At 34.6% G+C, this 14597-nt stretch overlaps 1 protein-coding gene across 5 annotated transcripts in view; it reads right to left on the reverse strand.

The window, feature by feature from the left end:
• Window positions 1-14597, reverse strand: part of CCDC82 (coiled-coil domain containing 82) — a gene marked incomplete at its 3' end in the record, with an annotated part of 42366 nt that overhangs the window by 8357 nt on the left and 19412 nt on the right. For all 5 annotated transcript variants that reach the window (XM_081061618.1, XM_081061617.1, XM_081061620.1 and 2 more), the window contains 3 exons: window positions 9391-9515; window positions 6511-6681; window positions 927-1112 (listed from right to left, as the gene is read on the reverse strand). In XM_081061618.1, the coding sequence (XP_080917744.1) occupies window positions 927-1112; window positions 6511-6681; window positions 9391-9515 (482 nt within the window). The remainder of the gene's footprint in view (window positions 1-926; window positions 1113-6510; window positions 6682-9390; window positions 9516-14597) is intronic.

Here is a 14597-nt window from a genome sequence, read left to right on the forward strand (position 1 = left end):
CTTTCCCTCTGCTCGTAAGTTTATTCTTTAAGCTCTCTTCTGTTTTATTTTCCTCTCTTACAAATTCCCCTGTGTTATAAATAACCCAGGCAATGAATCTCAAGTCAGCTGTTTTTTTTAAGATTAAATATACTGTTGATCTGAGTTACCTGAAAATCTACTGTATGTTCTGTCTTATACATGCATGTAACTAGACTTGTTTTAGAAGATCGCAATCATACTAGCATTCTTTCCATGCACCGTAAACAATTCTAAGAGCTCTGTGAACAGACCAGAGCTTATGAGCTGCCAGCAGATCTTCAGGAATCCAGTGCACTCTTCAAAACCCCCATTTATCCCTGATCTCAAATTTAGTGATCAACAGGATAGAGGGGAATCAAAATCAGTGCTGTGGCCTGAAACCTCTGCATTCCCCTTGATCTTCAGTTACAATGCTCACTGCTAAGTCCCATGTCCTCAAGAAGAGGATGTGGGTGGTATTAGAACTGGCAGCCGAGATCCTTTCCTCATTGGCACCAGGTGCTTCTTCACTCTCAGGTTACAAGAACTGTTGTAAAGAATAGGAAGCAGACAAACAGAGGTGAGTCCTATCCTCTGTCAAAGAAACTAAGGGGACTTTATATATGCAAATAACACCACAGATATAAAAGTGAAAGGACAGAAGATCCTACATTAAGGGACAGAATTATTGTTGATTAAAATTTCCCTGATGAGCTAAATGTTTAGGACATCAGGGCTCCTATCCAGGGTAGGACAATGATAAGCATGAGAGGAAGGGGTGGAAGAAGAGAAGAAAATACAAAGACGGAGAGAAGGAGAGATTCTTTTTAAAATTGCACTGCCTTCTAATCAGTAGTATCCTTTCGCTAATGATAATCAGGCTCCCGAATTGACTGAGTGAGACGGTTCTCTTACAGTCGCCTTACCTTCTCAATCCAGCCACTCTCTTTTGACTGATTGAAAATTCTTTCCACTGTTTCTTTAACTTGTTCATTTTCAACTTCTTCTGTCTTTGCCTTGGAGCAACATTCTTGGTACAGCTTGAATTTAAAATGTTTCAGTTTATGATAAATTTTGGTACGTTCAGCACAAATCCTGCCAACAATAAAAACCTATATAAAGAAATAAACACAATCTGACATATGAAGTGAATAATATAGTAACGAATGTACAGACTTTCTGGTTTTGAGATTTTAACAGTAGAATCTGATAAATGCATCATTCGTTTTTTAAATGTTTACACCATGATTCCTTTACCTTCTCTTATTGATACAACTCAGTTAACAAAAACTGGGTACCTGCTATGTTTCCAGTATTGGGATGAACAATGCAGATACATGAGAAAGATGTACTACCTGTATTAGGGGAGCGTAGAGTCTTGGAAGAAAAATGATTATGAAACAATGTATTCAATGTTATGCACAAGACGCTAGCAAGATACAGAGGCGTAACAATGAACCCCAGCCAGAGTAGGTGATCCTTAACTAAGTCTTTAAAAAACAGAGTTTGGGAAGGAGGAGAAAAATGGCTTGTAAGACAGAAGGGCCGGCACACCTCAAAGCAAGAAAAGCATGCAAGCTATTGAATGTACACAGTTACTCAGTTAAAAATTCCTGGATTACAATAAATTTCTAGCTTATAAGCAAAAACTGAAACAAACTCTCATACCAATATTAAGTATTGGCAGTTTATACCAAATACATTTTTCCTAAAAAATGTTGTAAACATCTTTGTGTTTAGTCATATTTGTGTCCTTAATTAATGGAGTCTGATATGATTAAAACACACTAATATTTTAGAAATTATGTTAGAAAACTATAAGAATTTTAATTTCTATGTTTACATGGACTTCTGGGATTCTATAATTAAGAAGGCTCATCTTGTGAATTCAATCAACCAGAACATTTCTCTTTTAGAATACTTTGTATCCTGTGCAATACACACCTATAGCTAAAACAGGAAAACAATGTCACTGTACTGACCAAATTAAATATAACTGTACCTACAGCATTTCACTCATTGTAGAAAATGCAACATAAAGGGCTCCAAACATCATAACATAAGCAATTTTATTTCGTGGAGTAACCTGAGGAAACTTCTTGCTAACTTAAATATTTGTTTCTGTGTCTAAATTCACTAGTGGGTTATGCTTTCATGAGTTCAGTTCAAGTGGTATAGTAATAATATTGATCTATGTAACTTGCATACTATTTGACAAAGAATTGTACTGTTTTTCTGCAATGGATTACACAGGTGATGAGTTCAAGAAATAATCTAAGAGTATATTGGCAAAAATGGATGAAAGTTAAATATGAAGACTGGCAACAGTCAGGTTTGAAGTATCACGTTGTGAAGACAGTATTTAGGACATCTTAAAGTCTTTCTTAAAAAAATCACCGAAAGCTGAAGAAAAACATGTTCAAATTTCTGTTCATGTTCTGTGAAAACCTTTCTGTTTTTTAGGTCATTAGAAATAATCAGATTGTTATTGTACATTGCTTACATACTCGAAGTATCATTTCAACATTATTATCAAACCAGTCATATCAACAATTTATTTGCTAATACCTCCCACTTGGAGGAAAAAGAAACCACAGTAGTTGCAGTGGCCACCAGGGGTACCCTGTGTCCCTCCACTTCTACCATCAGAGTAAACTGTGGAAGAAATCTCTTATGGATGTTCTGGATAAAATACAGTAGGAGAACAATGTGATTTTCACTTCCATCATACTGCAGTCTATTGTTCCACAAAACAATGGGAATTTATCTATACAGAATTTCTAAGTTGGGAAAAGAGGGAAAGAGAGGTGTTCAAAATCCTTATTTTAATATTTTCCCTGTTTGAAACAAAAATACCCATTGAAAACATTGAACATTACATTTACTTCTTTCCATTTCTAATTTCCACCCTCTTGGCATCTACTTTCACTGATGTAGGTCAATTAGCCCAAAATTACCTTTAGAATAGTCTCACACTATTTTTCCCCAAAATGTGATCTCGTTTTATATAGAAGAGCCTAAACCATTGTTAGTAAGACTTCATAGAAACACTAAAAGTATATATAAGCTGTAATACTGCAAGTGGACCTCTCTCCTTACCCCGCCCATTTTCATGCATTGTTTCATGCCTATTATACTTTATGAATTAATGTAAATACAATACAGTGTACATTGTAGAATTCCATTTATATAAAGTACTAAAACAAATAAAATTAACTTATCCTGTTGGAATAGTGTTTAAGTTTTCAAAAATGTATTCAGAGACTACTTTTAATTATCTAATTACATTTCTGGACATTAAGGACACTATTCTAACAAGACAGTAATCAAAATTGCCACAGATAGAGAAATAAATTCTGTGATGACTGTTCTCAGAGTAGATAAGCAAAATGACACATTAATGATTACTAATCCACGGTGCAGGGTTAGCCTAGTTCTATAAATTGATAAGTATGAGGATAACTGAGTCATCTCAGTTATCAATGTGAACAAAGGGATCTGACATATACAAAGAAATAACTGGAAACAAAGCTAAAAATTGTCACCAAATTTTCCTAAAGCAGAAGATGGTGAATTGCAAAGCAATACAAAGAATGTGATTTGTAATTTATTAGATACAGCATGTAGAAGGCAAGGAAACACAATGAAAATGCATTACGCACATTTGTAATATCCAGCTAACTGTAGGTAGCTTTTTGAGGTATTTCTCTAGGCCCTCATTTATATATGGAAGAGCCAGCTCCTATGGAAGTTAAGTGTGGAGAAGAAAGAAAAAATATCCTCAAGGAACGAGGAAGGATGGGAAAAAGTTTGTTTTCTCATCTTAGGTCTCTGGAAACATTTAGTGCAATAGGCCGAGCCAAGGGATTCAACTTCCTCTTGGCCTGTTTTTTGTATGACACGTTATAGGCCATTTGCCTCAAAATTATTGCTTCTTCCCATTGGATCTTAAGCATCTTCAGGAGCCTGGACAGACTCTGGGCAAAAGTTAAAATTAATTCAAGATTGCCGTCAGTCCTCCCAACTGTCTTTCAGATTTCACATCTCCCCAGGAGACTTCCTTCTTGTCTATCCCCTCAGACTTCACCACAGTCCGGTGGTCCAAGGCCTCTCAGCTCAGTACCCTACCCAAGACTGTGTCACTAAAGTTACTCTCTTCCGTAATTCCACTTTCCATCAAAGTATCCCTTCTTTAAAAGAAGCCAATCTCAGGTAAGAAGAAAAGTTTTATCATTAAACAAATTTCACTAAGAGCATTCGTTTGAAGTATTATGTGCACCTTAAAGGCGAACCCCAGATAACCCCAAGGAGTTTCAGTTTTATGTAACCAGAAGCAGCAACAGAAAATGGAGAATCAGTTTTCAAAATAGCCTGAGGGTGAATGTGGGGGTGAGCACAGTCTCTTTCATGCCTTGGATTAAAACCCGGTTTGTCTTTCTCTCCTTTCCTTTTCTTTTCCCTTTCCCTTTCCTTTTCATACATTCACTGACACTGTAGTTTAGAAGGATATAAAATAGATTTTAATAAGCTAGTCTTCCTTTAAGGGAAAAATTATGGGAAAAAAAATTTAAGGGAAAAATTTAATATTAAAGAATTTCAATCACACTATCTTAACATTCACCATAGTTTAATGTTTGCATATAGCAATACGTACAAAAATACACATATTTTTACAAAGATATATAAATATATATGTATATTGCTTATTATTTCACTTTTACCTAGCTTTATTTCATAAACTTCATAAATATTATTTTAGTTGTTGTATTATATTCTATCACAAAATGATGGTACAGTTAGCTTATTATATCAGTACTCTAATATTTTATTTGTATGAGTTCCATTTTTTTATATTATAAATAATGCTTGAATAAAGTTCATGATCATGTTATTTACTTTTATTGAATTACTTCACCAAGGATAAAGTTACAGGCACTGAATATGTATAGCTCTGTAACTCTGGCTATATATAGCTAGCCAGTATTCTGAAAAGATGTATCACATTCTTTCCTTCTCCAGGAATCTTACTTTCCATGAAACTGCTACTTTCAATGCAACCTTGACAAAACTGCATTTTGTCATTTTATTTAAAAATATTTCACTACTTTAAGAGCTATCAACTGGCATATTCAGGTAGTTTTAATTGTATACCTTTAAATGGAGAATGATCATTTTCCAATATATTTGTTAACTTTTATATTTTTCCATTGTGTGAATGGTGTACTAATGTTCTTGGCTTTTATTTCATGTGATCTCTTATTTTTTAGATATTTGAATCAACTATTTTATATAGAATCTTTATTCCTTCACAGGAATGTCAGAACTCCAGAAATGGCTTTCTAATTCACACTCCTCTCCAGGATTAGTTGTAGACAGCAAAGAAAGTGAATGTATAGCAGTATTTTTATCTATACAACAGAACACAATCCTTAGAGTGTTAAATCACTTATATTAAAAGTCTGTCTTATCTCATAAAGTCATAGCTAAATTTTTAAACAATGGGGAAATGTGCATATGACTATGTTGAGAGAAGAAATGTGCTTTTATAGTAACTTGCTAAATAAAACACTGAAAGTTAATTCTGAATTCATTATCCCCATACAAACTTTCTAAGTGATTCTTGCAACCCAGATTGTTCAGAGAGATCTGGCCAATTATTGCCCAATAACACTGAGGAATCATACTACCTAATCTAGCAGAATGCAGATAAATAGTGTATTTCTATTTTAATAATTGACTGGCAGTATTTAGAGTCAACTTAAGGTCTCTCACTAGTCCCCAAAACACACACATCCTTCATGGATATACAGACTTACCCGAGGAAGCTTTCAATATTAATATTTTTGCACTTATAAATGCAACACTTTTATATAGGTTAAAAAATAAATAGTAGTAGACTGCATTTGCATTTTTTGTCTTCATGTTGTACTGTGTTGCTCTTGTTTATCAAATACTTTTCTTCACTATTTGAAATATTTTTTTCAGTTTTGTCTATTCATTCAAAATTAACAGCAATTTAACTATGTGGTAATGCTCTAGACTCAGACACACTTCTGATATAGTCTACGTCGAAGCATGGCTTTCTTTTAATTTTCATATTAGGATGAATAGGCATCTTCAATTATTAGCTTGTGGATTGTCAATTTGGTATATTATCTGCCATAAAATTTTCCAGTTGGGTCAAATTTTCCTTTGGGCTCAAAGGGGACTTCTGCTTCCCCTGCTTTAGTTACCCCCATTTCATCCTCATCCTGTACCCCCTTCCCCACCCCCACCCCTTGGGTGATATACTTAGAGAACATGCACGGATTTTAGTATCTTACTGAATTGGAGTGAATCTCTTCATAAGGCATATTTTTCACATTTAAAAATTGTATCCTCTTTCCCTGTATTTTTTTTCCTTCTTCTAGTGTTTTCTCCATTTGTGAAAATAACAAGGCTATTTGTGCTAGCCTATATATTGAAGATTTCTAAATACCGAAAACTAAAACGGGAGAAAAAAAATAATACCTGTTTATCATGTGACATGAAGTTATCTGTTTTCATAGTGCTGGTGTTATATAACATTCCTGATAAATGCACTGAATATTTACAGAAGCGAGGCAATCCACAAGCTTGACAGGAACAGTCTTCAGGGTTCTTCATATGAATACTCACGTTAGAATAATTTGCTACCCGCTCCTGAAAGAAAAAAAGAAAAAAGGGGGGGGGGGATAATGAAGCTTTAAAGGATTAGAAGAACAACAACAAAATAAAACAAAGAACCCAAACAAATTAAAACAAAAATCAGGAATCACAATAACAGGATAAGATGCAAGAGCAAAATACTGGAATTTCTAATTTTAATACTAAGTACACAGTACGTGTTTGACAAGATACTTTTAAATTAAGAAAAAAACAGAATTTACAATTTAGTCTACTAAATCAAAAGAAAACAGACGAGGAAAATCATTAGTTTCATATCTCTCACACTTATTAGTTACTACTAAGCAGTGTTCTTCACAGATTTTATTTCTTTTCCTTCTTCTCATCTCTAGTGAGTGTTAACGAGGTATTAATTAGTTAAAAATAGGAAAGAATGAGCAGCAAAAATTCAGAATATAATAAAAGATGAATCCATTTAAGTCAAAAATTGACAAAAACAGATCACATTTAGCCTCCATTGTGTGAATAATATTGTATTTTCCAAAAAATATTCCAGAAATAATTTAATCCTCTGATAGTGACTTACTAACCTACTGTTAAAATAAACAAGTTGGAACTAGGATTGCTAGGTGGCCAGTATTAACATGGATGGTGTAATAGATGACTTAGCAATGAGTGAACAAACTGAGAAAATATTTGGCATTCATAAATAAGCTTTATCAAGCTGTGAAATTACATGTGCTTGAGTACTTTTATTTGTGCTCTAGGCCTGTGCTAGACAATACTGTTCTAATTAGTAGTGTAAATTAGGTTTTACCACAATTTTTGAACTGTACACAAAGAGCATTTTAGCAGGGTTACGAACACATGTCCACATTCTCCATCAGCCAGGTAGCAATTAAGTATTCAACACACTGATGGTTTCCTTTTCACATTGTATGATTCACAACAATATTGTTTTTTATTTACCTTTAATACTTCTCATATTTCATGACACTTCATGACACATGTCACTTATAGGCTGACATTCAGAGGAAAGAGGTGACTAACCCTCTTCCTGCTTCTGTGTTGCTCACGGAAGCACATGCTGAGCTGAAAGCTAGGAGACTATGATAAGCAGAGCACTCCTGGTCACTCACAATGGACACAGGAGTCAAAAATAAACTTTTTGGGTTCAACTATTGAAATTTTTGTTGTTGGTTTATTTTGTCTATCATGTTATTTAACTTTTGCAGCATAACCTAGGTTATCCTGACCAAGATTGTACTGAATCATTTACATCCTAAATCTTTAATATTTTCTTGCATCTTACAGTTATTATTTCAACATTGGGTTATCCAAATTCAGCATCACCTTTCACAGTATGGTAAAGCTAATCCAGCATAGTGGTATAGGTTTAGAGTAAGAGTAAGGCTTCTAGGTGTAAATGTATCCGCCTGGTTAATGACTAGCTGTGTAATCTTATGTTAACTCAATTTTTCTGAGTCATTGTTTCCTTAACTCTAAAATGGAGGAAATAATAGTGCCTTCCTCATGGGGTTAACTTTGAACATCAAATACAATACTTTGCTTTGCATGTAAATTACTTGGTAAAATTAATGGTCAATGCATAATGCTGTTTTTCTTTCTGTGCAAGTAAAAATATTTATATTATGTTCTATGTACTATGCACTTTGCCTTCAAAGTAGGTAAATATTTCCCTTTAAAGTAGGTAAATCGTTTCTGTATCTAAGGAAGAGTTTAGAGAGGTTAAAAACTCACCCCAAATTAAAAAGATATATATGGTGACCCTAAATTCTAGCTTCACATAAGTGAAGTCTTATGACTCTCTTTGCAATCCTATAACTGTCCCTTAAACCTAAACCATCTGTGGCTAATTTATCATTAGGTAATTTAAGGCTGAACAGTCCTGGGTGAAGCCAAATCCCCTGACATAAATAAGGCAGAGCAGCTAATGATTTAAGTGCTGGAAGGACTGTAGGGAACTTGAACTTCTCTTGCCATTTTTCCTAGTGCTAATCATTAGAAGATACAATGTGACAAATACAGAGGATAAAAATTTTTTAAAATAATATCGTAACCCTCTACTATTGGAGATTATAAAATAGAAATCTAGAGGATAACATGAAATAAATCTTATAAATTTAAAAGATGCTTTACCCAAATTGGTAGAATTACAAAATCTTTAAGGTGGAGAAGGATGGCAAAGACAACCTAGGTGAGTATTTCCCAAATTATATTATAGGAATCAATTATCCTAGAAGGTGTAAGTATTTTATGAAAAGGAGCCATATGGTAACACACAAATTTGACAATTATTACATTTTACATCACCCTCTTAAAAATTTATAGTATAAATTCACATTATTAGTGCTCCTTAAAAAGTCCTTCAGCTAAGTTCCAGTTAAAGCCACTGTTTCTCAAATTTTCTTTAACTTTTTTTCTGAAACAACAATTAACATACTGTGAGACAACCTCTTCATTTGAATAGATCAGCTAAGCCCTAGAGATGTTCTAAAGTTATTCATCATTTAGAACTACTTAATTATAGGATAGATATAAGTGTAAAAGATTAAAACAATAATAGCCTTTAGAAGAGGTGAGAAATAATAAGCTAATTATTTAACAAAGAAAAATGCTGATAATTTAGAAGTTTATACAGTCTGACAGAATATTGATATCCTGAGATATCATACACCTCATCTGCCACCGCACAGAGATTCAAAAACAAATAAAACTGTGTACCTTATATTGCTCTTTCCAACGACTTCTAGAGAATAAGTTGTCTAGACGAGGCTGAACAAAGCGGTTATCCAAATAATGAAGAGATGTCAACATATCTTGTGCATATGATTTTTGCCGGATGCCATCTGTTCAGAGGAATAACAATAACAACAAAAAGACCAATCACTTTGCCCTCATGACATATTTAAATAAGTGAATACTTAAAGATTTCTTCCCATAATTTTAGGAAGATACTTGGTTGATAGGTTAGAAGTATTTTAAATTAAAAAAAAAGTAATAAAGTCAAAGAATCATTCTATCAGGACATTAGAGGAAAGAAAGGCCTTCTCCTAATTGTTTTTTTTTCCAATTTATTGGGGTGACAATTGTTAGTGAAATTACATAGATTTCAGGTGTACAATTCTGTATTACATCATCTATAAATCCCCTTGTGTGTTCACCACCCAGAGTCAGTTCTCCTTCCATATTGTCTGTGTCTATGAGTTTTTGTTTCTCATTAGTCTTGTTATTTTGTTGTTTTTGGTTTATATACCACATATCAGTGAAATCATATGGTTCTTTGCTTTTTCTGTCTAACTTATTTCGCTTAGCATTATACTCTCAAGATCCATCCATGTTGTCACAAATGTTCCCATATCATCTTTTCTTACCACCGAATAGTATTCCATTGTGTATATATACCACAACTTCTTTATCCATTCATCTATTGAAGGACATTTTGGTCAATTCCATGTCTTGGCCACCGTAAACAAAGCTGCGATGAACATTGGAGCACACGTGTCTTTATGTATAAATGTTTTCAGATTTTTTGGGTAGATACCCAGGAGAGGGATTGCTGGGCCATATGATAACTCTATTCGTAATTTTTTGAGGAACCTCCACACTGCCTTCCATAGTGGCTGCACCAGTCTGCATTCCCACCAACAGTGTATGAGGGTTCCTTTTTCTCCACAGTCTCTCCAACACTTGTTACTGTTTGTCTTGTTGATGACAGCCGTTCTGATTGGGGTGAGGTGATATCTCATTGTGGTTGTTATTTGCATTTTTCTGATGATTAGTAATGTTGAGCACTTTTTCATATGTCTATTTGCCATTTGTGTGTCATCTTTGGAGAAATGTCTCTTCAGGTCCTCTGCCCATTTTTCAATTGGGTTATTTTTTTGTTGTTGAGTTTCATGAGTTCCTCGTATATTTTGGATATTAGCCCCTTATTGGAGGCACTGTTTGCAAAAGTTTTCTCCCATTCAGTTGGTTGCCTCTTTATTTTGTCGATGTTTCTTTTGCTGTGCAGAAGCTTTTAAGTTTCATATAGTCCCATTCGTGTATTTTAGCTTTTACTTCCATAGCCTTTGGAGTCAAATTTATAAAATGCTCTTTGAACCCAAGGTCCATAAATTTAGTACCTATGTTTTCTTCTATGCAGTTTATTGTAACAGTCTTAGCTTAAGTCTTTGATCCATTTTGAATTAATTTTGATACATGGTGACACATAGCAGTCCAGTTTCATTCTTTTGCACATGGCTATCCAATTCTCCCAGCACCATTTATAGAACAGGCTGTCTTTCCTCCATTGTATGTTTTTAGCTTCTTTGTCAAAAATTATCTGTCCATATTTATGTAGTTTTATTTCTGGGTTCTCAATTCTATTCCATTGGTCTATGTGTCTGTTTTTCTGCCAATACCATGCTGTTTTGATTTTTGTTGCTCTGTAGTACAAGCTAAAGTCAGGGAGTGTGATACCTCCGGTATTGTACTATTTTCTTAAGATTGCTTTGGCTATTCAGGGTCTTTTGTGCTTCCAAACAAATCTGATGATTTTTGTTCTATTTCTTTAAAAAACGAAATTGGGTTTTTGATGGGATTGCATTAAATCTGTATATTGCTTTGGGTAATATGGCCATTTTAACTATGTTGATCCTTCCAATCCATGAGCACGAGCACGGAATGTCTTTCCATTTGTTTGTGTCTTCTTCAATTTCTTTCAAAAATGTCTTATAGGTTTCAGCATCTAAGTCTTTCACATCCTTGATTAAGTTTATTCCTAGGTTAAGTTTATTCCTATTTTATTCTTTTAGCTGCAATTGCAAAAGGAATTGTTTTTTGTATTTCTTTTTCTGAGATTTCATTGTTAGTATATAGGAATGCAATGGACTTTTGTACATTAATTTTGTAGCCAGCAACTTTACTGTATTCGTTGATGGTTTCTAATAGCTTTTTGGTGGAGTCTTTAGGGTTTTCTATATATAGCATCATATCATCTGCAAAGAGTGATAATTTAACTACTTCATTCCCAATTTGGATGCCTTTTATTTCTTTCTCTTGCCTGACTGCTCTGGCAAGGACTTCCAACACTATGTTGAAAAGCAGAGGTGATAGGGGACAGCCCTGTCGTGTTCCTGAACGTAGAGCAAAGGGCTGCAGTTTTTCACTATTAATTATGAGATTAGCTGAGGGCTTGTCATATATGGCCTTTATTATGTTAAGGTATTTTCCTTCTATACCTATTTTATTAAGTGTTTTAATCATAAATGGATGTTGTATTCTGTTAAATGCTTTTTCTGCATCAATTGATATAATTATATGATTTTTGTCCTTTATTTTGTTTATGTGATGTATCATATTGATGGATTTGCGGATGTTGAACCATCTTTATGCCCCGGGGATGAACCCCACGTGGTCGTGGTGAATAATCTTTTTAATGCATTGTTGTATTCGATTTGCTAGAATTTTGTTTAGGATTTTTGCATCTGTATTCATTAGAGATATTGGTCTGTAGTTTTCTTTTTTTGTATTGTCCTTACCAGGTTTTGGTATCAGGGTAATGTTGGCCTCATAAAATAAAATGAGTTAGGGAGTACAGTCTCTTCTTCAATTTTTTGGAAGAGTTTGAGCAGGATTGGTATTAGATCCTGTATGAAGGTTTGGTAGAATTCACTAGTAAAGCCATCTGGTCCCGGACTTTTGCTTTTGGGAAGGTTTTGGATGACTGATTCAATTTCGTTACTGGTAATAGTTCTGTTTAGATTTTCCAGTTCTTCATGGTTCAGCCTTGGAAGGCTATATGTTTCTAAGAACTTGTCCATTTCTTGTAAGTTATTGAATATGGTGGCATATAATCCTTCACAGTATTCTTGGATGATCCTTTGTATTTCTGTGGTGTCCGTGATAACTTCCCCGTTTTCATTTCTGATTTTGTTAATTAGTGTCTTCTCTCTTTTTATCTTAGTGAGTCTAGCCAAGGGTTTGTCAATTTTGTTAATCTTTTCAAAGAACCAACACTTTGTCACATTAATTTTTTCTATTGTCTTTTTGTTCTCTATTTCATTTAGTTCTGCTCTGATTTTTGTTATTTCCTTTCTTCTGCTGACTGGGTTTCACTTGTTCTTCTTTTTCTAGTTCTTTAAGGTGTAACATGAGGTTATTTATTTGGGATTTTTCTTGTTTCTTGAGATAGGCCTGTAATGATATAAATTTCCCTCTTAAAACTGCTTTTGCTGCATCCCAAGCATTTTGTTAGGATGTATTTTCATTGTCATTTGTTTCTATGTATCTTTTGATGTCTCTTCTAATTTCTTCTTTGACCCAGTCGTTCTTTAAAAGTATGTTGTTTAATCTCCATGTATTTGTGTTTTTTCCTGCTTTCTTTTTGCAGTTGATATTCAATTTCAAAGCCTTCTGATCAGAGAATATTCTTGGTATGATTTCAATCTTCTTAAATTTGCTGAGGCTGATTTTATGTCCCTATATGTGGTCTATCCTTGAGAATGTTCCATGTACACTCAAAAAGAATGTATAGTCTGATGTTTTAGGATGAAGTGTTCTATATATGTCAATGATGTCCATTTCATCTAATGTGTCATTTAGGGCTGCTATTTCGTTATTTATCTTCTGTTTGGATGATCTATCCATAGCTGTCAACGATGTATTTAAGTCCCCTAGTATAATTGTGTTTTGGTCAACTTCTCCCTTTAGTTCTGTTAGTAGTTGCTTGGTATATTTTGGTGCTCCCTGAGTGGGGGCATAAATATTGATGACTGTTATGTCTTCTTGTTGTATGTTATGTCCTCTTTAACATTATGAAATGTCCATCTTTGTCTCTTCTTATCTTTTTCACCTTGAAGTCTGTTTCATCTGATATCATTATGGCTACAACTGATTTTCTCTGGGTACCATTTGCTTGGAGTGTCAATTTCCACCCTTTCATTTTGAGTCTGTGCTTGTCCTTATAGCTGAGATATGTTTCTTGGAGATAGCATATGGTTGGGTTTAGTTTTTTGATCCAATCTGCTACTCTGTGCCTTTTTATTGGTGAGTTCAGTCCATTTACAATTAGGGTAATTATTGATATGTGAGAATTTCCAGTCATTCTATCTTTAGTTTTCTGGTAAGGCTGTGTCTCCACTGTTTGTCTGTCTTTTTGTTGTTGTCTGTTATTTCTGTGTTGTGGAATTCTATGATGTTTCCCTCAGTTTCTTCTTTTATTACAGTATACATTTCAGTTCTGGATTTTTTTTAGTGGTTACCCTTAAGTTTATGTAAAAGAAAGTTTGATATTTAGTGTATTCCATTTTCTTCATCACGCTTACTTTCTCCATTCCCATATTCCGGTTCAGGCCTTTACTCTCCCCCTTTTTAAGTTTCGGTGTTGCGTCCTGCACAACACAAGCCGTGGGAACGCAAGGGAGGCGGCGAGGGTTAAACTCTCATAAAGAGACAGAGACTCAAATATAGTTAAATCACAGAGGACCAAGGGACTCACAGCCTCAAGGGACTGGAGCCCTGAATCGGGTCACCGTGGGTATTACTGATTTTTCACAATAGAGATCACATGATTAGGGGCAGGGTCTGTGAAACTCTTACACCATACAATAATCATTTATTCCAAATCCCATAATCACCCGAAAGCAACCGATGCATACCATCCCCCAAATGACCAAGGTGTGGTGCATACAATCCCTGGGGGAACAAGTCTCACAAGATAAGATTATCCCATGAGCCAAACAGGACGGGCGAGATGCTATTGTTCTAAAGGGTCCATTACACCTGAGGGTAAAGGACAATAGTTGAGGCATGTGTCAGTAGCTTCTCAGAAGAGGAGGGGCACAGCTACCTCCTAACTTTACATTAGCTCATGGGGGTCCTAGGGGGATCCCGTCTGGCTTAGGTTGTTTCTCCCGTGAGAAATCTTACCCGTCTTTGACTGCAGA

Source organism: Rhinolophus hipposideros, assembly GCF_964194185.1.
Source record: "Rhinolophus hipposideros genome assembly, chromosome: 10".
Taxonomy (NCBI): Eukaryota; Metazoa; Chordata; class Mammalia; order Chiroptera; family Rhinolophidae; genus Rhinolophus; species Rhinolophus hipposideros.